At 42.8% G+C, this 27,985-nt stretch overlaps 1 protein-coding gene and 1 non-coding gene across 2 annotated transcripts; both read left to right on the forward strand.

The window, feature by feature from the left end:
• The first annotated feature begins 9,041 nt into the window (after positions 1 to 9,041).
• WDR82 (WD repeat domain 82) lies at positions 9,042 to 27,648 on the forward strand. The gene is given in 9 exon segments (NM_001105459.1): positions 9,042 to 9,221; positions 14,465 to 14,562; positions 17,268 to 17,334; positions 21,296 to 21,395; positions 21,816 to 21,932; positions 22,179 to 22,334; positions 22,763 to 22,832; positions 23,397 to 23,539; positions 24,804 to 27,648. Coding segments are annotated over 9 exon segments (942 nt in total). The 5' UTR covers positions 9,042 to 9,060; the 3' UTR covers positions 24,834 to 27,648.
• Positions 15,936 to 16,018, forward strand: MIRLET7G (microRNA let-7g). Its single transcript, NR_030975.1, has one exon. It is a non-coding gene; the product is annotated as a microRNA let-7g (primary transcript).
• Positions 27,649 to 27,985: the final 337 nt, after the last annotated feature.

Consider the following 27,985-nt stretch of genomic DNA (forward strand, 5'->3'; position numbering starts at 1 on the left):
GAATTAGATGGGGAAACAGTGGAAACAGTGTCAGACTTTATTTTTCTGGGCTCCAAAATCACTGCAGATGGTGACTGCAGCCATGAAATTAAAAGACACTTACTCCTTGGAAGGAAAGTTATGACCAACCTAGATAGCATATTCAAAAGCAGAGACATTACTTTGTCAACAAAGGTCCGTCTAGTCAAGGCTATGGTTTTTCCTGTGGTCATGTATGGATGTGAGAGTTGGACTGTGAAGAAGGCTGAGTGCCGAAGAACTGATGCTTTTGAACTGTGGTGTTGGAGAAGACTCTTGAGAGTCCCTTGGACTGCAAGGAGATCCAACCAGTCCATTCTGAAGGAGATCAGCCCTGGGATTTCTTTGGAAGGAATGATGCTAAAGCTGAAACTCCAGTACTTTGGCCACCTCATGCAAAGAGTTGACTCACTGGAAAAGACTCTGATGCTGGGAGGGATTGGGGGCAGGAGGAGAAGGGGACGACAGAGGATGAGATGGCTGGATGGCATCACTGACTCAATGGATGTGAGTCTGGGTGAACTCTGGGAGTTGATGATGGACAGGGAGGCCTGGCATGCTGCAATTCATGGGGTCGCAAAGAGTCGGACACGACTGAGCGACTGAACTAAACTGAACTGAACTGAACAAATGGGCCAATCTCAATCTTATTATGGTAATCATTTCACATATTTATATAAATGTATCAAATCATCCTGTTTTACACCTTAAACTTGACACAAAGTTATATGGGTGGCGCAGTGGTAAAAAATCCACCTGCCAATGCAGGAGACCCGGGTTCCACCCCTGGTTCGGGAAGATCTCCTGGGGAAGGAAACAGCAACCCACTCCAGTATTCTTGCCTGGGAAAAGCCACGGACAGAGGAACCTGGTGGACTACAATCCATGGGGTCGAAGAGTTGGAAATGGCTAAACAACAACAACAAAAACCCTTTCTAGCAAAAAATAGCTTAAACAATAAAGAAAAATTGTGATTTCACATAAGATGTGATCTCAAGGTAGAATGGTTGGAGGATTAGCTGTGTAGATCACAAGGACCCTGTGGTAGTTTCGTAGGGTGGCCATATCAAAGTCACACACAAGGTGGCTTACAACAATAGAATTTTATCGTCTCACAGTTCTGGAGGCCTAAAAAAGAAAAGTAGTATCTAAAGGAAGATTATGGGGAGGTAGCAAGTCTGCACACAGCAGAAATTGGCAGAGAATCTGATCCCCTGTCTTAATGATGAACTGAGATTATCCCCTATTCCCCTTTCAAACACTTTCATGGCCTAGCAGAATCTTCAGAGTTGGTTCTGAAACACATGTCTGCCTTCTCCTCAGGTTGCCAGTCTCCTGAATAAAGGAAGCTTTCCCTTTCCAACGAAGTCTAGTCTCTTGAGTATTGGCTTTTTTTTTTTTTTTTTTCCGGTTGTACTGGCTTTACGTTGCTGTGCACAGAGGCTACTCCTCATTATAGTGGGCAGGCTTTTCAGTATGGTGGCTTCTCTTTTTGCAGAGCATGGGCTCTAGGCATGTGGGCTTCAGTAGCTGTAGCACGTAGGCTCAATAGTTGTGGCTCTAGGGCCTACAGTGCATGTTCTTCAGTGGCTGTGTGCACAGGCTTTGTTGCTCTGCTGCATGTGGGATCTTCCAAGACAAGTGCTCGAACTCTTGTCCTCTGTATTGGCAGGCGGATTCTTATCCACTGTGCCACCAGGGAAGTCCGAGTATTGGCTTTTGAGCAGTGAGCAGCCAAACTTGAGTTTGGAAACAGCTTCACATATATAGTTATCTATAGGTAAGTCCGGGTTCTGCCACTTGCTATTGGAATACCTCTCTTCGCCTCCAATTTGCCTCTCATAGAGTAGTTATGAAGCTCAAGTGAAATCATATGTATAAATAAATGTGTATGTATGTAAGATAATTGTTATTACAGCTAGACATCCTTTACTTTCTCCACACATAATGTTGCCAGCTAGCAATTGATTCTCCAGTGTTGGGATGAGAACAATTTTTAAGATATACTGTTTGATTCCAACTAAATGACATTCTGGAGAAGGCAAAACTATGGAGACAGTAAAAGATCAGCGGTTGCCAGGATTTGGGAGTGGGGGATAAAGAGGTAGAGCACAGAGGGTCTTTAGGAATAAGAAAATACTCTGTTACCATAATAATGGATACACATCATTATACATATGTCCAAACCCATAGAATGTGTAAAACAATTGTGAGCCATAAGGCAAACTATGGACCTATGGCGATTATGATGTGTCAATGTAGGTTCAGCCAGTATAACGAATGTACCATTCTGGTGAGAAATATTGATAATAGACAGGCTGTGCATATGTGGGGTCAATGAGTATACAGGAATATCTGTGCCTTCCTTTTCATTTTTCTGTGAACCTACAACTTTCTTAAAAAAAGTCTTTTTTAAAGACAAAGAAAATGGAAAAAAATAAATGGGCCAATTAAATATCTCGAGGGACGTCCCTGGTGGTCCAGTGGTTAAGAGTACACCTGAAAAAAAAAAAAAAAGAGTCTGCTTGCAGTGCAGGGAATATGGGTTTGATCCCTGGTCAGGGACCTAAGATCCCACATACCGAGGAGTAACTAAACCTGCGTGCCACAACTAGAGAGTCAGAGCACAACTGCAATGAAGAGCCTGTGTGCCACAGTGAAAGATCCCAAGTTTGGCACTAAGATCCAAGGCAGCCAAATAAATTTTTAAAACTATTAAAAATAAATAAATACTTTGGCTACATTAATTCATTCAAGGTTCGTGACATTGTACAGGAGACAGGGATCAAGACCATCCCCATGGAAAAGAAATGCAAAAAAGCAAAATGGCTGTCTGGGGAGGCCTTACAAATAGCTGTGAAAAGAAGAGAAGCAAAAAGCAAAGGAGAAAAGGAAAGATATAAGCATCTGAATGCAGAGTTCCAAAGAATAGCAAGAAGAGATAAGAAAGCCTTCCTCAGTGGTCAATGCAAAGAAATAGAGGAAAACAACAGAATGGGAAAGACTAGAGATCTATTCAAGAAAATTAGAGATACCAAGGGAACATTTCATGCAAAGATGGGCTCAATAAAGGACAGAAATGGTATGAACCTAAACAAAAGCAGAAGATATTAAGAAAAGATGGCAAGAATACACAGAAGAACTGTACAAAAAAGATCTTCACAACCCAGATAATCACGATGGTGTGATCACTGACCTAGAGCCAGACATCCTGGAATGTGAAGTCAAGTGGGCCTTAGAAAGCATCACTACGAACAAAGCTAGTGGAGGTGATGGAATTCCAGTTGAGCTATTTCAAATCCTGAAAGATGATGCTGTGAAAGTGCTGCACTCAATATGCCAGCAAATTTGGAAAACTCAGCAGTGGCCACAGGACTGGAAAAGGTCAGTTTTCATTCCAATCCCAAAGAAAGGCAATGCCAAAGAATGCTCAAACTACCGCACAATTGCACTCATCTCACACGCTAGTAAAGTAATGCTCAAAATTCTCCAAGCCAGGCTTCAGCAATATGTGAACCATGAACTTCCTGATGTTCAAGCTGGTTTTAGAAAAGGCAGAGGAACCAGAGATCAAATTGCCAACATCCGCTGGATCATGGAAAAAGCAAGAGAGTTCCAGAAAAACATCTATTTCTGTTTTACTGACTATGCCAAAGCCTTTGACTGTGTGGTTCACAATAAACTGTGGACAATTCTGAAAGAGATGGGAATACCAGACCACCTGATCTGCCTCTTGAGAAATTTGTATGCAGGTCAGGAAGCAACAGTTAGAACTGGACATGGAACAACAGACTGGTTCCAAATAGGAAAAGGAGTACGTCAAGGCTGTATATTGTCACCCTGCTTATTTAACTTATATGCAGAGTACATCATGAGAAATGCTGGACTGGAAGAAGCACAAGCTGGAATCAAGATTGCCGGGAGAAATATCATAACCTCAGATATGCAGATGACACCATCCTTATGGCAGAAAGTGAAGAGGACCTTAAAAGCCTCTTGATGAAAGTGAAAGTGGAGAGTGAAAAAGTTGGCTTAAAGCTCAACATTCAGAAAACGAAGACCATGGCATCCGGTCCCATCACTTCATGGGAAATAGATGGGGAAACAGTGGAAACAGTGTCAGACTTTATTTTTCTGGGCTCCAAAATCACTGCAGATGGTGACTGCAGCCATGAAATTAAAAGACATTTACTCTTTGGAAGGAAAGTTATGACCAACCTAGATAGCATATTCAAAAGCAGAGACATTACTTTGTCAACAAAGGTCCGTCTAGTCAAGGCTATGGTTTTTCCTGTGGTCATGTATGGATGTGAGAGTTGGACTGTGAAGAAGGCTGAGCACGGAAGAACTGATGCTTTTGAACTGTGGTGTTGGAGAAGACTCTTGAGAGTCCCTTGGACTGCAAGGAGATCCAACCAGTCCATTCTGAAGGAGATCAGCCCTGGGATTTCTTTGGAAGGAATGATGCTAAAGCTGAAACTCCAATACTTTGGCCACCTCATGCGAAGAGTTGACTCATTGGAAAAGACTCTGATGCTGGGAGGGATTGGGGGCAGGAGGAGAAGGGGACGACAGAGGATGAGATGGCTGGATGGTATCACTGACTCGATGGAAGTGAGTCTGGGTGAACTCCAGGAGTTGGTGATGTACAGGGAGGCCTGGCGTGCTGCGATTCATGGGGTCGCAAAGAGTCGGACATGACTGAGTGACTGAACTGAACTGATTGAGTCAGACCCTGGCTGGGCTCTGGATAACATGGGAAGCAAAATTACTTTACAAATGCCTAATGAAATAGTAGAGAGCCGAGGTGGGAGCCTGGCGGGCTGCCGTCTATGGGGTTGCACAGAGTTGGACACGAGTGAAGCAACTTAGCAGCAGCAGCAGCAGCGTTCAAAATGACTGTGTAGTTTTGCATCTACTGATCTGAAAGATATCCATAGTAATCTATGAAAAGGATAGGTTTTTAATCATATTATATTATGAGCCTGTTAAAATATATTTTAGTGGGGAAAAAAAGTCTGAAAAGTTCTGCGTCAGATCAAACGTAATAGTATAGCTATTCCCAGACACTATGGTTTGTTTTTTGTTTTTTAAATTATTTCTTTGAATTTTTTAGTTTTCTGCAATGGATGTATATTTGCTTGCATGGATACTAAGTATATAAATAAATGAAATAATGGTTAAAAGAAAAGGAAGCCTAAAAAATTAAGTCGATGTGCTTTAAAGCAGTCTGATTCACTTCTGATTGAAGTTTTCTCCTCTGTCCACCCCTCATTGGAGCCAGCCTTTCTCTAAAGTCCAGGCTGTAAGGCACTGTAGGATTGGAAGCTTAGAGAGCCTCACTGTAACAGGGCAGGGAGCCAGGCTAGGAATGTGAGACAGTGAGAATGTGAAACAGGCTGAGCCATTTCAGGGCACTTTTAAAATATGAAAAAAAAAAAAAAAAAGACTTTTTCCACTCCAAAAATAATTCAGGAAGTCAAGTCTTGGGAGGAAGCTTCAATCTTCAACAGTGAATCTGGGAAAGGTATGGGAAGTACACAACTTGAAAGATGTGCTGCAAAGATTTCTTTTGCCATACAACATTCAGCAAGTTATGGCTGTTTCTGTGGTTGTTTTGCAGATTAGATGGCCTGCAAAATATATCTCCCTGGATATATTCACTTCCCAACAGTTGTAGGACATGGCACCCAGATCTGTCTTTGTCACCTCCTAAGCATTCAAAGCAGACTCTACATTAGTCTTCCTAGCCTATGAAATGAAAAAGCAGGCATTGCAGGGAAGTGTGTGCTCTGGGGGCACAGAGGGCTTTTCTTCGACTGCTTTGCAGTTTGGACAGTTGCCATCCATTTGGGTTCCTCTCAAACAGCCTTTTTTCCAGACCCCAGAACAAACTGTAGCCAGAAACTGTTCTTTGTCGGAAGGCAATTGCAGCCCAGACTTCACTAGGATCTTGCCGTCTTCTCTCAAGGAATAAGTTCTCTTTATGTGTCGGGATCCTGGTTCTCTTGTTTACTTGGGGATTGGACACAGCCCCTGGTTCTTTCCAGAAAACCCCCACTGTCCCAGGGTTTCTGTTTTGTCTTCAACATTGTCCAAATTATATCTGCTCTCTGGATACCATATCTTCCTAGTATGAGTGATTGAAATGTTTTGTCTTCCCTCTTCCCTTTTCTTCCTCTTTAGACACCTCAGTTTAGTGAAACTGAGGTTTCACAAAATAAATAGACCTCTGCCACCACTGTTGTGCGTGTGTGCTAAGTCACTTCAGTTGTATCCTCTTTGTGGCCCTATGGACTGTAGCCCAGCAGGCTCCTCTGTCCATGGGGATTCTCCAGGCAAGGATGCTGGAGTGGGTTGCCATTTCCTCCTCCAGGGCTGTAGACCCAAGCAATTAACCTTTTGAGGGGCTGAACGCAACTTAAAGGGCTGCTTGAATGCTCAAAGGAAACTAAAGCAAAGGTGTGTACCTATTTTGTAATCAGATATCGTTTTCCTTTGTCAGAGGTCAACTTTCCTTCCTTTTAAGGCAAAGAATCTCTTATACCAGTGGCCCCCAGTTTCGCCCACTGCTCTCTTCCTGCTGTGTGGCCTGGTTCCTAAGGCCATGGACTGGTACCAGTCCATAGTCTGGAGGTTTGGGATACCTGCCTTATACAAACTATCACAACAATTCCATTGACTACAAAGAGGGTAATGAAACTATTCTATTAATATATCTTGAGTGTGGTGGTTGTACAAATTGTACAATACTGTATATGGATTCCAAAATTCAAAGAACTATGAAAAAGGCTAATTGTTATTGTACATAAATTATACCTTGATTGAGAACACCAACAAAAACTGGTTTAAGTAACATGAAAATTGTCTAAGATATAATGTTAAAGCACGAGAGGAAATGGCTGCTTCTACAGCTTAGGTGGATATATGAGTATGGAGGCTATCAGGAGAATTTAAAACTGTTTTGCTGGAGAAGGAGATAATTTTCCCTTTAAAACATTTATTTGTTATTAATGCTATGGATTTTGGGAGCTATAAATATGTTTTAAAATTTAAAGATGGGTGTTTATAAAATGTATGGAACTGAACACTTAAAATTAGTTTGTTTCATACACTTTATATTAAGTATCAACTACAAAAGTTTTTAAAATAATGTATTTATTTTTTGGCCATGCTGGGTCTTTGTTGCTGCACAGGATTTTCTTGAGTTGCAGCAGGCTTGGGTTTCCTTGGTGGCTCAGAAGGTAAAGAATTCCTGCAATGTGGGAGACCTTGCTTCAATCCCTGGGTTGGAAAGATCCTCTGGAGGAGGGCATGGCAACCCACTCCAGTATTCTTTCCTGGAGAATCCCCATAGACAGAGGAGCCTGGAGGGCTACAGTCCATGGGGTCGAAAGGAGTCGGCACTCTCCAGTTGCAGTGCAGGAGCTTCTCATCACAGTGGCTTCTCTTGTTTCAGAGCACAGGCTCTAGGGCGCTCAGGCCTGAGTTCAGTTCAGTTCAGTCGCTCAGTCGTGTCTGATTCTTTGTGACCCCATGAATTGCAGCATGCCAGGCCTCCCTGTACATCACCAGCTCCCGGAGTTCACCCAAACTCATGTCCATCGAGTCGGTGATGCCATCCAGCCATCTCATCCTCTGTCGTCCCCTTCTCCTCCTGCCCCCAATCCCTCCCAGCATCAGAGTCTTTTCCAATGAGTCAACTCTTTGCACGAGGTGGCCAAAGTACTGGAGTTTCAGCTTTAGCATCAGTTCTTTCAAAGAACACCTGGGACTGATCTCCTTTACAATGGACTGGTTGGATCTCCTTGCAGTCCAAGGGACTCTCAAGAGTCTTCTCCAACACCACAGTTCAAAAGCATCAATTCTTCGGCGCTCAGCTTTCTTCACAGTCCAACTTTCACATCCACACATGACCACTGGAAAAACTGGAAAAACCATAGCCTTGCTTGACTAGACGGACCTTTGTTGGTAAAGTAATGTCTCTGCTTTTGAATATGCTATCTAGGTTGGTCATAACTTTCCTTCCAAGGAGTTGGCCTCAATAGCTGTGGTTCCCAGGCCCTAGAGCACAGGCTCAATAGTTGTGCAGGACCGGCTCTGCCGCTCTGTGGCACGTGACATCCTCCCAAACCAGGGATCGAACCCGTGTCTCCTGCACTAGCAGATTCTTTACTACTGAGCCACCAGGGAAGCCCAACAACGCTTTCAAAGAAGGCTTAAAGAAAAGTTGTGGGTGGTCGTCACAAGAAGGTACAACCAAATGAAAAAAAAATCCATCCACTTAAAATTTAGGCAATCTAACGTATAGTACACCTTAAAAAAATACAGAAGTTGAAATCTCGTTCTGTCTGTTGTGGACCAACGGTCAAAAGCTGCCAGCGATGACTCACACCCAGAACAGGCCTCCTGGGGCGTAGCCCACCTCCACAGTACCTGCTGTCCCTGGGCCTGCGGCCGGGGATCCTGCAGGGGGCGCCTGAGTCTCTTAGCGGTGGCGAGCTTGCACACAAGCCTGAGGCTCCGGGTCACCCGGGGCCTTGGAATCCAAGGGGTAAGGACGTGGGAGTCCCCTCTCCTCCCGCCCCCGCAGCAGGTCGGGGAATTGCCTCTAGGGGCCACCCAGCCACGCCACTCCCTGCCGCCCGCGCTGACGTCACCGCCCCGCCTCCTCGCCTCGCGCCGCCGTTCCCGCCCCGCCCCTTTTCCCGGCTGGCACCGCGGTGAGGTTCCTCGCCCTCGGCTTCTGCCTGTTGTCCCAAGATGGCGGACACAATGAACCGGCGTCGCGCCGATTGGCCCTGAGGCGACCGTGAGGACGAACGGTCGGCAAGGCCCCACAGTCCGGGCAGAAGAGTGTTGCTTAAGCAGGAGGAGAAAGAGGAGGAGGCGTCCCGACTGCCGGCCGCTCTCCCGCCCGCCGCCGGCGCGGCGCCCGCCCCGCCCCGGTCGGCCCCTCGGCAGCCCGCCCGTTCCCCGGGCCCCGCCCCGGCCCTGCGCCGCTGCCGCCGCCGCCCGCCGCCGCCTCAGGCAGCCGCCGCCATGAAGCTGACCGACAGCGTGCTGCGAAGCTTCCGCGTCGCCAAGGTGTTCCGCGAAAACTCTGACAAGATCAACTGCTTCGACTTCAGCCCCAACGGCGAGACGGTCATCTCGAGCAGCGACGACGACTCCATCGTGCTCTATGACTGCCAGGAGGGCAAGTGAGTGCGGCGGTGGCCTTGGGCCCGGGTCTGAGTCCCTCCCGCCCTCCGCGTCGTGGCCCTGCGCTCGCCCCGCGGCCCGCTCTCTGCCCGGGCCCGGCCCCGCGGCCTGTTTTGCACACGCTCCTGCCAGGGCCGCGTCCCCTCCGAAGCCGTCTGGGAGACCGTTTTTTTCTTAATAACGATGGCGATAACAATAATCATGTTTTTGTCTTGTCTGCCTTCGGTCTCCTTTCAGACCGCTTTTGCATCTCTGGCCAAACCCCACCTTGACCTTGACCTTTAAACGCCGGGTCCGCCCACCGCGGCCCCAGCTGGTAGCTTTTCCGTTAGTCGGGCTTAGTCCTCGGTGCCCGTCGGCTGTGTCCCCCTTGCAGAACCGCGGAGGCTGCTCGGCTGCCTCATTCAGCAGAGGCAGCTCCCTCTGCCCTCTGCTCGGTGACCTCGATTCAGTCCTGGCCCATCGCCGGTCCCCTGCCCCTCAGCTTCCCGCCGTGTTTCTGCCGGAAGGCCGCGTGGGTTGCAGTTGTTACCTGTCAGGATTTATTTGTTGTGCCTCTTTGGGCCCCTTGTCTTTTCCTTTCTGTTGCAAATCATTCTCTTACTCCCTCAGCCCCGGTTCCTCCGTTTATAGTTAACTTTGTAACAGCATCTGAAACTTTTCCTTTTTGCCAGACACGGACGAACCTGGCCGTCCCATCCCGACCTGAATGTGAACCTCCTAATAGAACAAAGAAAATATCGTGTAACAATTTCGTGTTTCTTCTTGTACTTGTTTTTTAAATTACACCTTACAGTCCATTAGGACTTAACCACAGTTCTAAGTCTGATCATGACATTTCTAGGTTGTCCCAAGTCCTCTGGAGACCCAACACATGTGTATCTCTGCAGAATCTTAAAAGCACAACATTTTGCCAATTCCCCCCTTTTTCCTCAGCTCTGCCCCAGACTTGCTTTCTCCGTGTCCCTTCTAAATTGTGAGCTCCTTTTTGAATCCTTGGGCTTTTCTTTACCTTCTCCAGCCGTTCTTCTGTCTGTTTTCTTTAAACTGATGTCTTCTATAAACTTTCAGAACTTGTCTCTTCACTTCTGAATTTGGTTATTTGAGGTAATGGTCTATTGTTCTCCCCAATTTTTCCTATTTGGGCTGTGAAAAAGTATTATGTAACTGGCTTTGGATCTGCCTGCAGTGTGTGGAAGAGTGGCCTATAGTGGTGGTCCAAGGGGAAGAGAATTGTTAGCTGGACCAATGCTGAGTGGTGATGTATTCATTTCTGTCCAAGTCTGGCCACTTGCATTAACGTGGATTAGAGTCACGTATAAAGCTAGGGTGGAGATAGAGGTTGTGGGGTCCTGGAGCTAGAAGAAATTTGAAGCTGACTTGCTTGAAATGCTTAGTGCTTGTGCACAGATTAGAACCTCTCCCTGGAACTTGAGGATGGAGGTGTGTGTCTTCATTCAAAGAAAATGAAAATCGTGAAAGCATTTCTTCAAAGTTTGTCTCCAAATATGGCATAATTTCCACCCCTTAGTAGAAATGACATTGACTGGAAGTCCTTCTTGTTATAAGTAAAATATTAATTTTATAACATAATTCACTTCATTCATTCATGTAGCATTTTTGCATAATTACAAACTTGCAGAAAAGTTACACCATTGTTTCCAAGAACTCCCAGGATCCAATAATTAGTTATGTTTTGCTCTGTTTTCTTTGTCATCTCTATGTAAATGTTTACATTTACATACATATATGTATGTGTGTATATGTGTGTGTATGTATATACAGATATATATATATATATATATGCATTTTTCCCCTGAACCATTAGATAGTAATATAGAGGTATCAAGCCCCTTTATCCTAAACACTTCAACACGGATATCCTAAGCATAAGGACGTTTTCTTATGTAACCAGAGTACAGTTATCCAAATTAGAGATGTAATATTAACACAGTAGTATACAGCACATTCTTTAAAATATTCTCATATGAATTGTGACCTTGTTTCATGGTGATCTGTGATAAGAGAGTGATCTGATAGACTGGGTTCTAGTTTGGCTTTGTGACTAGGTATGTGACATTGGTCAGATCTCTTCTCTAGCTTCAAGGAGTCCATGATCCTAAGTGATAACGTGAAGAAAAAAAATTGCCACTAGTGTAGGTCAAACCAACATTGGAAGAAAAGTAAGATTTCCTTGGAAAGCACAGTATCTGTATTAGGTGGTACTAATGTTGGGAGTTTGAAAATAGCTAAAACAAAATTCTTTGTGCTTAATATTTTCTCTGTTTACTGTTCATTGACACTTTTTTAATAATGGAGTTCATCCACTGAGTGATTTTGGGGAGAGGGGAGGTGCACCACAAGACATGTAGGATCTTAGTTCCCCTACCAGGGTTCAAACCCTCGAACCCTGCATTGGAAATGCACGGTCTTACCCACTGCTGCCAGGGAAGTCCCAAATGATTTTTTTTGTTTGTTTAGTATGAAAGCATACAAAGGATATTACTTGTGGTAGATGATGTGAATTTTAGAGAAAAGGATTTAATATTGTTTATTCTTATACGGTTCAATATGTGAACCGTGAACTTCCTGATGTTCAAGCTGGTTTTAGAAAAGGCAGAGGAACCAGAGATCAAATTGCCAACATCCGCTGGATCATGGAAAAAGCAAGAGAGTTCCAGAAAAACATCTATTTCTGCTTTATTGACTATGCCAAAGCCTTTGATTGTGTGGATCACAATAAACTGTGGAAAATTCTGAAAGAGATGGGAATACCAGACCTCCTGATCTGCCTCTTGAGAAATTTGTATGCAGGTCAGGAAGCAACAGTTAGAACTGGACGTGGAACAACAGACTGGTTGCAAATAGGAAAAGGAGTACGTCAAGGCTGTATATTGTCACCCTGTTTATTTAACTTATATGCAGAGTACATCATGAGAAACGCTGGACTGGAAGAAACACAAGCTGGAATCAAGATTGCCGGGAGAAATATCAATAACCTCAGATATGCAGATGACACCACCCTTATGGTAGAAAGTGAAGAGGAACTCAAAAGCCTCTTGATGAAAGTGAAAGTGGAGAGTGAAAAAGTTGGCTTAAAGCTCAACATTCAGAAAACGAAGATCATGGCATCCGGTCCCATCACTTCATGGGAATTAGATGGGGAAACAGGGGAAACAGTGTCAGACTTTATTTTTCTGGGCTCCAAAATCACTGCAGATGGTGACTGCAGCCATGAAATTAAAAGACGCTTACTCCTTGGAAGGAAAGTTATGACCAACCTAGATAGCATATTCAAAAGCAGAGACATTACTTTGCCAACAAAGGTTCGTCTAGTCAAGGCTATGGTTTTTCCTGTGGTCATGTATGGATGTGAGAGTTGGACTGTGAAGAAGGCTGAGCGCCGAAGAACTGATGCTTTTGAACTGTGGTGTTGGAGAAGACTCTTGAGAGTCCCTTGGACTGCAAGGAGATCCAACCAGTCCATTCTGAAGGAGATCAGCCCTGGGATTTCTTTGGAAGGAATGATGCTAAAGCTGAAACTCCAATACTTTGGCCACCTCATGCCAAGAGTTGATTCATTGGAAAAGACTCTGATGCTGGGAGGGATTGGGGGCAAGAGAAGAAGGGGACAACAGAGGATGATGAGATGGCTGGATGGCATCACTGACTTGATGGATGTGAGTCTCAGTGAACTCCAGGAGTTGGTGATGGACAGGGAGGCCTGGCGCGCTGTGATTCATGGGGTCGCAAAGAGTCGGACACAACTGAGCGACTGATCTGATCTGATCTGATTCTTACCTAATCACCAGAATCATAGTTTGTGCAAAGAAGCTTACCATAATATTTGTGAAAAAATGTGCATAGTCCTCTGAAATGGATGCATTAGAATCTAGCTATCAAACTAGAAAATGATATGAGGTAAAAGATTATGTTAAGCACAAAACCTTAGGTTAGTATTATTGATACATTTGAGACAAATAGACCATATGTAATTGAAACTGAATATTTTCCTTAGACCATACCCTTTAACGTTGGTTCTTCAGGCTCTGTCTTGATTATTGTAGGCCCAATACTGAGGTAAGTAAGCTTCTCTTTGCATTGGTGGACGCAGAGTCAACTGTCTTGAGAGTAAGCACATGTTCATATGCACACTCACTCCCTCACTCTCATTCACTGGTTAACACAGTAACTACATGGCAGAACCCAGGATGGTGGACTTGACAAGGTAGCATTTAAACTGATCTTTTTATTAACTCATCTTTTGGGAAACGGTGAGAATGGGAAAATTCAGTGCATTTGGAGTGAGAAATCTTGTTTGTAAATAGGTTTAATGTAGGGAAACCCTTGACGTCAGAAAAATTGAAAGTGCAGATTGACTTCTTAAAGCTCCCTGAGTCATCTGATTGTTTAGCATCTAGGTTTCAAGAGGTTTTTACATTGAGAGGGTGAACTTCTTTTCCATAAATTCTTGGTAAACAGTAGTATAGGATTTATGAAATCCTCCTGTACATAAATGTAGAATATTATGAAGTTTTTGATAAAATATTTTGATGAGATCAGTTTCGGCTTGATCTTTAAGATTCTGTAGAAGAAGATAACGTTTAAGGAATTTCAACAAATAGACTGATAACCTGACGCTTAGAAATAAGTGATTTTACATTTAAGTAAAGAGAAAAGAACTAATGACTAGTTTTGATATAGAGAGTTAGGTTTGTCTTATAAAAGGCTCAGTATGTGCTTTGGAACTATAAGATAGAGAGGATGGAGATACTAGGTTATATTAGGAAAGGCAGTTTTGTACCTGGTTTCAGTTTTGATAAATCATTTCTTGAAGAAAGAGCATCTTTCCAAGTGAATGGCTTAAGTTCTGGCCTCACTGGTGTGACATATTCCCATTTTCCTCTTTCTTGTAAGTTATGAATTGTTTTATGTGTCTGTCTTCTCAGATAGATGTACTACTTCTCAAAGCTTACTTGTGAACACTGTAGTAAAGTCCGATTTGAGCCCTCAGATTTACTTCTACTTCCTAACTTTGGCATTTGGTTCAGGCTGTTGCCCTTGATTGATTCTGTTTATTTCCTCCCTTTTTGGAAGAAATTCTGTTTCTTTTCAGTGTTAGGACTTACCAAGAATCTTCACCCTTCCCACATCATTCAAGTGCTTCTGTTTACATGAAGATACTAGATTTTGGTGTTGGAAGATTTTGATGGTTTTCTTTCTCTGTCCATTTCCTTGGCAGACCAAAGAGAACCCTGTACAGTAAGAAATACGGCGTGGATCTCATCAGATACACTCATGCAGCAAATACAGTCGTTTACAGCTCTAACAAAATAGACGGTAAGCAAGCTTCTTTTTAGCAAGTTAATGGTCATGATTACCTTTGTTAGGTAAGGTTTATGGAATCTTTGTGACCGCTTATGTTTGTTTATAGTTATTTTAAATTTTCCTGTGATATTTGCTGTGCTAACATCATTATGACTGAAGAGATGCTGGAAGCAAGCCATTAGTACTTTTGAAGGACTTGAAACTGAGTAAGAAAGTTTTCTAGTTTAGGGTGGGGAGTGGAAATAGGAAGCTACGAATTATATTTACCGTTTGTGCTTCTTGAAACTTCAAAGAATACTTTTAGAAGAAATAAAAGAAAAGAACACTTGACACACAGCAAGTGTTAAACAGTGCTGCCTTCCTGTTCAAAATAATACAGATTTGAGAAAAGTTTTCACAGATACTTTCAGGTATGGTAGTTTAGTAGACCTTAGAAGAGTTTTTGTATTGTCCAATCTATTGATGGTTTGTGTCACAAAGGACAATATACTGACCTTAGTTTTCTTTGATTCCAGGGACATTTTTGATCTGAATTTTATCCCCCTTTCCATTTATTTACTTATTTAAATTTTTTGGCCATACCATGTGTACAACATGTGGGATCTTAGTTGCTCCATCAGGAATCAAACCTGTGTACCCTGAATTGGCAGCGCAGAGTCTTAACCACTGCCACTCCAGTCTTAACCACTGGACTCCCTTTCTTCTTTAAATAAAGTTAATGCCTTTGAAGAATAATAGTTATTTTTCAAATTTTAAACTTGTGAATTCTTTCTCTAATAAAGGATCTTTGTTTTTACTGCTTTTCCTCTGTGATAGGTCATTCTCAGTTGATAGGTCATCTTGGAATTGAGCTATAACACTTTCATGTTAGGACTGGGGTTTTTTTTTAAATCTCACTGACTTATTGATTATTTCATTTTTAGCAGTAAGATTTTTCTAATGTCATTCAACAAAGGTTGCTTAGACTGCTATTTTGGTTATGCATATCTCAGAGCAGATGAGTAGAAGTTTTTTTGGTTGGTTTTTTTTTTTTTTTTAATGAGAATTCTGTACTTGATTTTTAGTAAGTATATTGTTTGTACTTTTCATGCCTTTATTTCAGAAGTGGTTTTCTAAGTAAACAGTGCAATTGATACTTTTGGACAAGAATATAAAACAGGATTTTGAGGAAATATATCTCTGTGATCATCTGAATGAATGGTGTTTCTCCTGTTGGGGTGTTTTTCTGGGTGATTAAATGAGAATGCTCCAAATATGGTGCAAGATGAGGCAAATGTGTAGCACTTGCAGCTTTGCTGCCAGGCCTCTGCTGTGAGGACGTTGCCTTTCCTGTTTCGAGCACATCCGGAGTTGCTCCAACGCTTCGTATCCTTTTGCCTGATTCCAGGCTGAGGTAGTAGTTTGTACAGTTTGAGGGTCTATGATACCACCCGGTACAGGAGATAACTGTACAGGCCACTGCCTTGCCGGGAACAGTGCGCCGGCTACCGAGTGGGGTGGAGACGATGGCGACGCCCTGCCCACCTATGGGAGACCAGGTAATGGGGAAGGGGTCTCTTCTGTTCAGGGCCCGTGAGGAGTTCCTCACAGTAGAACAGTCAGGAATACTTTACAGTTGTCATTTGAGAACTTTGAAGGTGTATTCAAGGAAGCTGTTTAGTTTTGTGCCTTTTTCCCTCTCCCAGGTTAAATATTAGTACCCCTGTAAACGAGTGGAAAGAATTTGTGCTTTCAACCTTTTTGTTCCTGTATACTGTTTGCCTCCATAATGTTCTTTCTGTCCTTTCCTTTTCTGTATTTTGGCCCTATTGCCTTTTACATTTTTCAACAATTGTTTCTTATTCCTAGTCTTGTCAGAAGCATGGTACTTTCCAGTTCTATTCTTTATGGAACTTCATTCCCTTCCCAGCACCATCGTATTTTGTTTTACTTTTTCAGAAGGAATGATTTGGGTTTTAAGAGTACTTTTCTTATTTTCTGCAAGCACAGATCTCTGATGACTCCCTTCTTTGATCCTGTAAAAATCTCACTGCTGTGAACTGGACTTGGTATAGTTTATGACTCTGATGTTTAAATATCTTGCAGTCTTTTTAATCTAAATTTTCTCATTTCTTCTTTTGGCCACTTTCTAACTCACTTCTCTGTATAAGGGGCCATTATAGTTGGTTAATTAGAAAAGGAGTAGAACTTTACTTCTCTTTCCATTTTATTTAATTTTAATGTAAATTGTGTATTCAGTTTACATTCAGATGAGGTGAAGGTTGGGTTGACATGCTGTTGGAGAATACTGGAGAAAAATATGCCAGAGTCCAGCCTGATCCAGAGCTCAGTATGGTTGTTTAGTTCTTCGAGCCTGTTTCGTCAGTAGCTCAGTATGTTTTTCTTTAAGGTTTGCATTCTGTGGGTACTGAAACTGTTGTGAGGTTTTTTTGGGGGGTGGGGCATATTTGCAGGATAATTTACATTGTAACTATGCAGAAGCCAAAGATTGGTAACAACAATGATTTTTAAACATAGCTCTATATGCTTTCAGCTTGAGAACTCTGCTTTTGAGTTACGTGAAATCTCTAGTGCTGTGGAAAGGAGTTATTCACTATTGTGCATTCAAACTTTGCTTGAATAATGGAGAACAATGAATTCTTTTACCTTGTCTTTTCAAGATGAAAACGCAAAGTAAATTATTATTTAAAAATAATAGGATATTTGTCTTCTTTCAGATACTATTCGTTACCTGTCATTGCATGACAACAAATATATCAGGTACTTTCCTGGACATAGCAAAAGGTAAGACACAGGTGTTAAAAAAAAGTAAATAGGTTATCCAGAGAATAAAGGAGTGGAGAGATTTTATTAGTGAAATGAAGCTAGTTTCTCACTGCTGCTTGGCGTATCTCTTAAGTCTTCTCTTGTTAACCCTTCCTAAACAGTCAGCTCTAGATTAATCAAGGTTGTTGAGGCAGGGGTAGGACTTCATGGATAAACTGAAACCTCAGTTAAAACATTAATAGGAAAAATGTGGACTAAAGATATTCAGTGGAAACCTATATAGTAAAAATTGTATTTGGCATTTAGAGATCTCAAATATCAGACATCCCTTAATGAAAGGACAGTTTACATGTCTGAGGCTTCCTGTATAGGTGGCCCCCATTTCAGCATGCCCCTCCTCTACATAAACATGTTCCATATGAAGATCTTCATAAGAATGCAAAATTAATAAATTGTTACTTTTTGAAAGTTAAGAAACTTGTTTCCTTATTCAGTTTCATAATGCAGGTTGTTTGTCTCTTATCCCAATTCTCCTAGTATTTTTCCTCTGGTTTTTCAAGTTTGGGTTGAATGTTAAACACAATTTCCCTTGGATGCTATTTTAATCACTGGTACTTTCTTTGCAAATGTACAGTAATCCAACGTGGAGTGGTTCAGAGCCCTGATAAGAGGTGGGCGGAGAACACCCTGTTTACAGTGGCACTTGTGATTGGGCTGGGCGTTTTCTTTGTTGCTGAACATAAGAGGTGGCAATTGTTGGTTACTGTGTAGTTCAGACAAAGAATGGCTTGTGATTAGTAGATGTTTTTGTTTGTTAAATTAACGTTCACAAACATATTGTCTGTAATTGGGAGTTGATGGCAGTTGTTTGAAACTGTCCAATTTTACCACTTGCCCAATTTCTTGACCTCCTGATTCTAAATAGATAACTTTGTCCCTCTTTTGTGAGAAAGTCAAAGCCATCCAAACTGAGTTCTTTTCAACTTCTGTCTTTTCCGCCTAAATTCCTCTCTTCCTTAGAAACCTTTCCCTGAGAAAGAAGTAGTTTTTTTCTTCCTTGAGAAAAACAACCCCTCTCTACTTTCTTCCATCTCCTTTGCTGCCTACAGACTTCCTTACCTTGAATTTTTTGGTTGAGAATATCACCCACTTCTTTTCACTGTCAGACATAGAAGAATAATCTGCATATTCCCATCTCTACCTCCTAACATTCATTCACTGTTTAATTCTCTCATCCAAGCCAAGCTGTTTACTCCCCTTTCCCTGCTGCCTCCAGGTAAAATATACTGCCTGGGGCTTGCTTTGGCACTCAGCCTCTCAGTAAAGCTTTTTTTTTCCCCCTTTGGCTTTCCATCTTGGTTCTGTTCTTGATATTCTTGGCCTCTCTTTCTCCTTTAACTCTGAAGTAAGCAAGGTTCTACCCTAGCTTTTTTCTCTTCTTCTTGGTATTTTCTCAGCTACCTCCATCACTGATTTCATTCACCTCAGATGGCTTCCCAAATCAGTATTTTCAGCCTATGATTTTCAGACTGGACTTCACACCTACAAGTTTTATACACATCTCTGTAGGTCTCTGACAGATCTGATACTCCATCCTTCGTTAAATTCCTTGGGCCAGTTCCTCTGTTTGCCTTATGTTTTTTCCATCTGTCTCTTCTAGTTCTCCCAACTCAAAGCCTCTGTTGTCTGTTCACTGCTTTTTCCCTGCCTTCACATTCAGTGAGCTGTTAAATCCTGTTGACACTACCTAGGTTTAACCTCATGTGTCACTTTCCTCCATACTTACTCCTTTGCTTCTGTCCTTGCTCAGGTAAATTACTGTCAAATCCTAATCTCCCCACCACTCACTATCCTGCTTCTGCACTCTAGTTTTTCTTTTCTTTTCTTTTTTTTTACAGTTCTGACCACTTCACAGCCTCCATCAAAAAACCTTGGAGTCAGGTTCTTTTCTGTCTGACCCGTTTTCCCAGTGTTGTTGAGGTGAACTCTTGCACTGCTTCCTGAACTGCTTCATGCCTTCTCCTATCTGGCATCTTCCAGAAAGACCACTCCCATTGAAACCCTATTCAACACAGGTGTAGCTGCGTCCGGAAAGCCTTCTCTGACCCTCTCTTGGAATTGTCTGGGCTAGACAGTTAAGCTTTCTTAGAGTGGAAATCTTGTTCCTCCTTGCATTCCCTGTGCTTCTTAACAGAGCCATATGCCAAGGTAGACTTCCTCTGAACTTCTGACATAAAATTACATGTCCATATGCAATCTCCTCACTCTGTTTTATTACCACCTCAGCATTCCCAGGAAATTTTGGCTTATAGTATCTTTAAAATTTTTAAGTTGATGATCTAGTGCAAATGTTAATTTAGTTATGCTGGAAGATTTGGAGTGGGGTGGGTGGCGGGGAAAGTACATTTTCTCATTTTCTGTTCATGGCACACATTTTAATTCTTTCTCATGGAACCAAAACCTCCTGAACCCCTTTCAGTGTCATCTAAAATTTGAACTTCCTCTATTTCTACAGTTAAAAAATCCACTCACAAATGAGTTGTGTGACTTAATCACCTTATTTTTTAACTTCAGATTTTTCTTTGTCAAAATGAAACAGTACACCACCATCATTTCCTCTGCAATCTTCACTTATGACACCCACTCTTTTGTCTATGAAGTGTTTTTTAGCCAAGCCAGAATGTGGAGCTGCTCTTCCATAACACCCAGAAGGAAGCACCATCTGAGTGTCCATTTTCACAAGGGCTTCCTCAAGAACCCCCCTGGTTAGGGCTCTGGCATGCTCCAAGAGGCAGGTAAAGCAGAGTCACATGCTGTCCTTCTCCATAGGCTGGGCCCAAATGCTGGGGACATGGTGGGTATCTTCAGTGCAGAGCATGGCAGAGCAAGAACATGAGCAGAGGGGAAAAGAGAGTCCAGATGAGGCCTTGGAAGAAATATTTTTCAGTGAGTGAATCTTAACAGTATAACCATAAAAGGGGACCCATATCAGAAACATAGCATAGGCTGTTAGCACAGGCCTGTGGCTTTCCGTAGGTATGGCGCTCAAACTATCAACCTCACCATCACCTAGGAACATGTTAGAAACATAGATTGTCCGACTTATTGGACCCACAAACCTCTAGTTAAGGAATTTTTTTATTAATAAATTGAGATATAGTTCAATACCATTAATTCATCCTTTTAAAGTGTACAATTCAGTGGTTTTTAATATATTCACAGAGTTGGGCAACCATCACCACTATATAATTCCAGAACATATTCATCACCCCAAATAGAAACCCTGTATCCATTAACACTCCCCATTTCCCGTCTTCCTGGCCCCTGGCAGCAACTAATCTACTTTCTATCTAACCTCTTTAACTTTCATGCATGTTTAATATGAATAAGTGATTTCATTTCTTTTTATTACCAAGTAATATTCCTATGTGGTGATAACACATTTTGTTTATCCATTTATTAGGTGATGGACATTTGAGTTGTTTCTACTTTTTAGTAGTCATGAATTATGCTATTATGAACACAGACGCATGGGGATTTTTCTTTTTGACATGTTTTCCTGTTTCTTGGGTGTATATCTAGCAACGGAATGTTTACCTTTTTGAGAAAGTGTAGAACTTTTTCAAAGCAACTGTACCATTTTACATTCTTACCAGCAGTGTATCAGGATTCCAATTTGTCCACATCCTCACCCACACTTGTTATCTCTCTTTAATTTTTGCTTTGCTAGTGGGTATGAAATGGTGTCTCATGATTTGATTTGATTTGGAATCGTATATTTTTATGTTGTAGCTTTAAGTTGCTTTTTAAATTATACTAATTGCCTTTGATTATTCCAGATTGCTTGTGTATGCCTGTTTCTTAAAATAACATTCTTAGGAGAACATGTATATAGGGAGGCAGGCCAAGTGGTTTAGAGTTCATATACAATTATTGCAGATATTTTGCTTCAACTACTATTTATCTTGATGCATTGCAGGGTGGTGGCTTTGTCCATGTCACCTGTGGATGACACTTTCATTTCTGGGTCTCTTGATAAGACTATTCGGCTCTGGGATCTCCGCTCTCCTAACTGCCAGGTAATGTTGCCTCACAGTTACACTTTAAGTGTTTTCTGTGGTAAGCACTATCATCAGTGCTCCCTCTCAAGGAAAGGGGAAAGCAGTGTTTTCTTTCTGGAATCCCAGAGTCTTTAAATTTTGGAGAAAATCTTTTCTTTTCCTGGTAGGTGACTGATAATTGAGTTAATACCTTAATCCAGTGCATATTTATTATGATCCATGCCTTAGTGTTTTAAAGGCAGTTTTCCTGGAGACTCTGAACTATAGATATTAGATTTTTATTTGAATTCAGAGTCTGTAAAATTGTACAGTTAGAGTTGATCTGAAATGAATTGCATGGAGACCTATTTTTTTAAAACTTCATTTTAGTTAGTTTTATGTTTGTTTTTGTAGGATCCTGGGTTCATTAACTTTTTAAAAAATTTTCTTTTTTCTTAGGGTCTCATGCATCTACAGGGCAAGCCAGTTTGTTCTTTTGATCCAGAAGGATTAATTTTTGCCGCAGGTGTCAATTCTGAAATGGTCAAACTTTATGATCTTCGCTCTTTTGATAAGGTAAATCTTTGAATCTTTGAACTGTCTTGATACTATGGAAGTTTTGAAGGGTGCGATGGACGTTGAAGAGCCTTTTTCTACACTAGAGGAGGTATGTGGTAGATCTTAGAAAGCATCAGAGCAGTACGTAATCCTCTGCTTTCCCTAGTCCCAAAGGAATCTAAAGGGATAGAATGAGATTTGGCTCTGGCAGAAAGAATGATTGATGTGCCTTGGGCCTGAGGCTGCTGTCTTTTTCTTTTGCAGGGGCCATTTGCAACATTTAAGATGCAGTATGATCGGACTTGTGAATGGACAGGACTTAAGTTCAGCAATGATGGCAAGCTCATCCTCATTTCCACCAATGGCAGCTTCATCCGTCTGATCGATGCATTCAAGGGAGTTGTGATGCATACATTTGGGGTGAGCTGACAACTTTTGAGCTCTTTTTTTTTTTTTTCCCCTCCCAATGTTCTTACCTTTTTTCTATGGTCATCCCTTCTGAGAATTATGTTAGCTAGTTGATGGAGACCAGCAGTTGTCCTTGGTTAAAGGCATGGACTGGCATTTTCTTCCTGCACATGACATTAGTTCTCTTGGATTCTGAGACATTTACTTCTCACTCAGTGGCTCAAGTTTGGTGTTTAGATATATAATAATTCCTGACCATAAACATTTTCTAGCTCCCTTGAACATGCAGTTGGGAGTGAATTAATTGTAAAGGGTGGTAGCCAAGTCTGGAACCTTGGTAGCACTGTGCATTGAGAAGGTGTATGTGGAGTCAGTGTTTGTAGGCAATTATTTTTTGTTAATGGCACTGTAACGAGTATTGTTTTGCTTTTATTTTTTAGGGTTATGCTAATAGCAAGGCTGTCACATTGGAGGCCTCGTTTACTCCAGACTCCCAGTTTATTATGATTGGTAAGCTTCCTTTATCCCCTTTGGGGGTTATTTCTCTGATACTGTGCATTATGTTATTTTTGCTGGTTATAACTAATTAAGAAACCATTTATTATCCTCTTGATAGAAATTTCCAGATTTCTGTGTAGCACATTATGTCAAAGATATTGTGTCTTTAAACTGTCCTGGCTTTGCATGTCTTTACTGGGGATGGGTGTTAATGATGGTCTTCTCCTGGACCAGCATAGAATTAAGTCCTGCAAGCACTGTCTTGCTGATAGTAGCAACTTCCTGTTGTAACCTTGTGTTGAGTCACCTTAGTGTAGATGTTTGTAGGGTGATCGTATTTAGCCCCCTTTTTAAATGAGAAAACTGTAGTTAGAGGGGAAATGGCTTGCCTGAGAATAGAGTCTAAATCAGTTCCTAAAGTGTCTTTTCTTCACTGTCTTTACTCCTCCTCCATTTCTGCTGATGGCTGGGTCCTGAAGGTTGGCCGCTTTCAAGATGTCAGTCTGTGTCTGTTTGCCGCTTGTCTTTGTAGTATGCCTTGAGCTGTTGTTACATGCCTTGATCTTTACTCTTCAGGTTCGGAGGATGGCAAGATCCATGTCTGGAATGGAGAGAGTGGTATAAAAGTAGCTGTATTGGATGGCAAACACACAGGCCCCATTACCTGTTTGCAGTTCAACCCCAAGTTCATGACCTTTGCCAGCGCTTGTTCTAACATGGTATGTGAACAGCGGGAGATGTCCTCCGCGTAGGGGCCCTCTTCATTTGGGGTGGGGTCCTTCTGTGAGCACAGTGAGTTTTAAGTAGGCACAGTTACAAGCAGCCACGTTCATGTTTCTCAGCTGGTGGCCTCCCTGTTTCGCCTCTGTTATCTGATCTGTGATTGGGCTGGCCTTGCACTTTTACTTTTCTTTCCATGATCTGGGATCACCTCTGAGGTCCTGGGAGATCTTAGGTCAGCTCTGGCTCCTGGTTTTATGTCCAGACTACCTGAAGCTAACTTTTGGTTTCTTAAAACTCTTTGACCCAGCCTTTTGTGGCTACAAACTTCAGTTTTTCCATTCCTCTCAGATTATGCTGAGTTCATCAGAAATTCTTAGTTAATCACAGCTCACCACTTAGAATTTTCTCCAGGCCCCTGTCTCCTCCTGGACAACATGAGCAAAACAAAGTAGCAGTGAATCTCAACCTCCTATTTCCTTTTGGCATCTCCTAAACCTGTCTGGAGAAGGCAATGGCACCCCACTCCAGTACTCTTGCCTGGAAAATCCCATGGATGGAGGAGCCTGGTAGACTGCAGTCCATGGGGTCCCTAAGAGTCAGACACGACTGAGCGACTTCACTTTCTCTTTTCACCTTCATGCATTGGAGAAGGAAATGGCAACCCACTCCAGTGTTCTTGCCTGGAGAATCCCAGGGACGGGGGAGCCTGGTGGGCTGCCGTCTATGGGGTCGCACAGAGTCGGACACGACTGAAGCGACTTAGCAGCAGCAGCAGCAAACCTGTCTAGGTATTGGTATGAGGCATTTCATTACTAGCCTACTCAGAATACATTGCTCCATCTCTTTTTCTTTTTAACTAAGAAAACTGTCCCAAAAAAAATGTAGCAGAGACATCCAGTCCAACCTCTTTTGTTATTTATAGCTCCTGAATGAGAGGGCCTGCCTGAGGTCACTTGAAGGTTAACAGTGAAGCCAGACACCCACCTCCCAGAGAGTACTTCTTTTTTTTTAAACACTGGACCTCTGTGATGGAACTTAGTGTTGGAGTGAAAAAGAACTAGCTTACTTTCACATAGATTGGGGAGTGTTTCTCCGTTTATAGATTGCCAGTCAGTTGGTCAGGAGGGAGGGCTACCAGCCATAACTGCTTCAACTTTAGGGTTGGGCTCCTTGATGGTGGGGGAGGGGTAAGAAAATCCTTCAGCATTGAGGAGAGAACCTTGGTTTCTTAGAGTTGACTCATGTTCTTCTTTCATCCAGGCCTTCTGGTTGCCCACCATTGATGACTGACCTGCATGGTGCTTGGCTGTTTTCTGTACAGCGAGGGTGGCAAGTAGGAAAAAACTCAGAGGGGACTAAGATAATAGTGGGATTGGATCATTTGACTGGGCTGGAGAGCATCCTTCCACATGGCCTTCCCAAGAATGTGCTGTACATCTGCTCAAAAGAAAAAAGTTACTTTGCCGAACTTCTTCAAAAGGACTCTTGGTGTGGCCGACTCAATCGGGACTCAGACTTTCCAGCTGTCACTGCACCGAGCTCCTCCAGAGGAGTGACCAGACTTGTGATGAGGGTGTAGTGGGCCCTCGAGACGCCTTCAGTTTTGAATGTATTTGCTGCTGAGGAGTCGGTGAAGTTGTTATTTCTGCACATCCCTTCTCCCACCCCCATAAATGCATGGGAAGCCACAGTTCTGATTTTGAGATGCTAGGGCAGTTTAGTGCCCCTTGCCCTCACCCTGCATGTCTTGTTACTGGGTCTCCCTGTGTTATTGTGGCATTGTCCACAACTGTTGCATTACTTAGGTGCCAAACATTTACAGAAGTAAGTCTCCATGTATTTTAGGGTCAGAAAGGGACAGATACAGAAGGACCTTGCTTTCCAGGAAGTCTTGCCAGTTAGTCATGTGAAGGTGGGTGACCTGACCATGCCTCAGGCTCTGGGTAGGCAAAGGGTCAAACCTGAAAAGGAGGGAGGAGTGGGAGCAGGTGAATTCCTGGGGCTGGGAGGTCTAGCAGCAGCTTGGTGTGGTCCCCTGTCATCAACACAAACCCTCGGTCCTTCTGGGTGCCTGCCAAGTTTGATTGTGTATGAAAGCAAGGTGGGCGTCTATTTTTGTGCATGAGCTCCATCACGCGTTCCTGTGGGCCAGTATTGTGGAGTGAGTCCGAGCTGTTTACATTGATGCCTTCCCTGCCCACCACAAGTTGTGTACATAGTCTCCAGATGATCCTACCCCTTGCCCAGCTCCCAACACGGGGCTGGCCTAGGCCTGTGTTATATTTAGCCTTTTTATATATGACTTGGGATTCTGTTGTTTGTATTTTAGCACAGTGTGTGTACACCTTCATTTAAATATATCGTGTGTGTGCATACATATATACATATATATATGTATGCACATATATATATATATATATATATTTTAAAAGTATCAAAGAGTTCAGCTGAAGGAGATGAAGTCCCATGCCTCCAGAGAAAGACTGCATCCTTGCTAATAGTGTTTGCCACAAGTGTTAGTGAGTCTTCCCTATTAACTTTTTTCCCTTCGGGAGACTAAACAAAAGCAAAGCTTTTGAGTGTTTGCTGTCCCCATGGCAGCTAAGTGAGGGTCTTGGAATGACTGCCTTGTGTTCCTCAAGTCGCACTTTGGGGCCTTCTCTGCAGTATTAGCCCCTTTTTTGCCCAGTGATGCTCTGTCTGCGCCTGTATGTGTGTGACAGTCACTTTTGCATGCCTTTTGTGTCTGGCTTCTAGCATTTGGGGACAGGATGCTGGAACCAGAGCATTTTCAGCTTGTCTGAGGCTTCTTTGCCAATTACAGGTCACTCCTGTTTACCTGGTATGTCTGCTTTCTTGCTGCTTTTCCTTGTCTTGTCTTGGGGAGGCTTCCTGATCGGGGTTGAGATGAGCTGTAGATAGCTCATTACCTTTTCCCCTGCATGGCCTTCTTAGAGCAGGACAAGTGGCATATTATTTCACCAAGTTCTCAAACATATAAGCGAGTAACACATTCCCTGCAGACCCAGAAACAGGCCCAACAAGGTTATGTTTGACTTGCCCCAGAGTACCTACCCACTGGTGGGGAAAGCAAGCCATTACTCTCGCCATTCAGCAGCAGGAATAGGCTGTGAATTGCTAGCAGTTTTGTTTTCTTTTGCTTTTTTAGCAGTTACTTTTTGGTTTGTTCCTCAAATTTAAGGGCAAGGGGCATACATCTTTGCCAGACATAGACTGAAATCTACAGTTTCTACAGTGCCACACTATAAAGCTCTGCATTCTCAGAGTGGAGAGACTTTTAGAAACCAAGTGATCTGAACTATTAACTGCCCACCCCTGGCTTTCCAGGGTAGAAAATTCATGGTAGGAATAACTGTTCAGAGAGAGTACTTGGAACTGTAGGTTAACAAGAAGGCCTGCGTAAGTGACGTATCTGTACCCAGAGCAGCCACCATGCATGACTTGTCTGTCCGCAGGAAAATGATTTGTATTGAGATCCTGTGTGTCCGAAGCAGAGGCAGCAGGTCCTTTGAAAATATGCACTGCACTGCTTCTGTTTATGGGGACCTGTGGCTGCAGAGCCAGCTCCTGAGTTGGGAAGGAAAGGGAAAGATGCAGCTGGAAGTAACCGAAGATGATGCGGTGGTGGAAATAAGGCAGAATTAAGGGAGGAGTGTTTGTGAGTCAGAGACCCTGAGGAGCACCAGGGCTGCTAAGACACCTTCAGTGGGAGCCGAGGTGCTTAAGTTCTCCCGGGGATGGGGGGTGCACCAGGCTCTCCAGAGTCAGGGCCAAAGCCACTGATTTATATGTGACGGTGACACTGCACTGCTCAACCACCAGCCAATGGGGTATTTTTTGTTTTTTTTTAGAAAAAAATGTAACTTGCAGTCATAATTAATGCTTATTAAGAAAAACCTGGGAATTTTAAAAAGAATCAGTTTACCACCCAAATGTTACCACTGCTAATCTTTTGGTGTTAAGTGTTCTTCTAGACATTTCTGTGCATATAGATTTTTGGTGTGTTTACATAGTTGTTATTCTACTGTATATACAATTTTATGTCCTTTTTGTACTTAACATATAAACATTTTTTTCCATGTTATCTGTCTTAGACAGAATTTTACGGCTGCAGCCTCTTCCATTGAGTTTTCATAGCACTGTTTGCCTTGTTCTTAGAGTTGGAGGGCATGGGGGTGGGTTGTCCCCTGTCAGTCCTCCTGGCTCATACTGGGACTCACTGTAATGCTGTGGACAGGTTGTTGGGCTTGCTGGGACTGCCTCTGGTAACTAAGGCCTGTGGGCTGGTGGGAGGAACCCTCTATCAAGCTCCCAGTGCACAGCAGTCTGGGTCCCTCAACCCCTCATTCTAATAAGCAGCAGTAGGCCAGAAATGAGTGACCCAGAAAAGGCAGGCCTGAGCCAACCTTGAGATCCTCAAA

This window comes from Bos taurus, chromosome 22, assembly GCF_002263795.3.
Source record: "Bos taurus isolate L1 Dominette 01449 registration number 42190680 breed Hereford chromosome 22, ARS-UCD2.0, whole genome shotgun sequence".
Taxonomy (NCBI): domain Eukaryota; kingdom Metazoa; phylum Chordata; class Mammalia; order Artiodactyla; family Bovidae; genus Bos; species Bos taurus.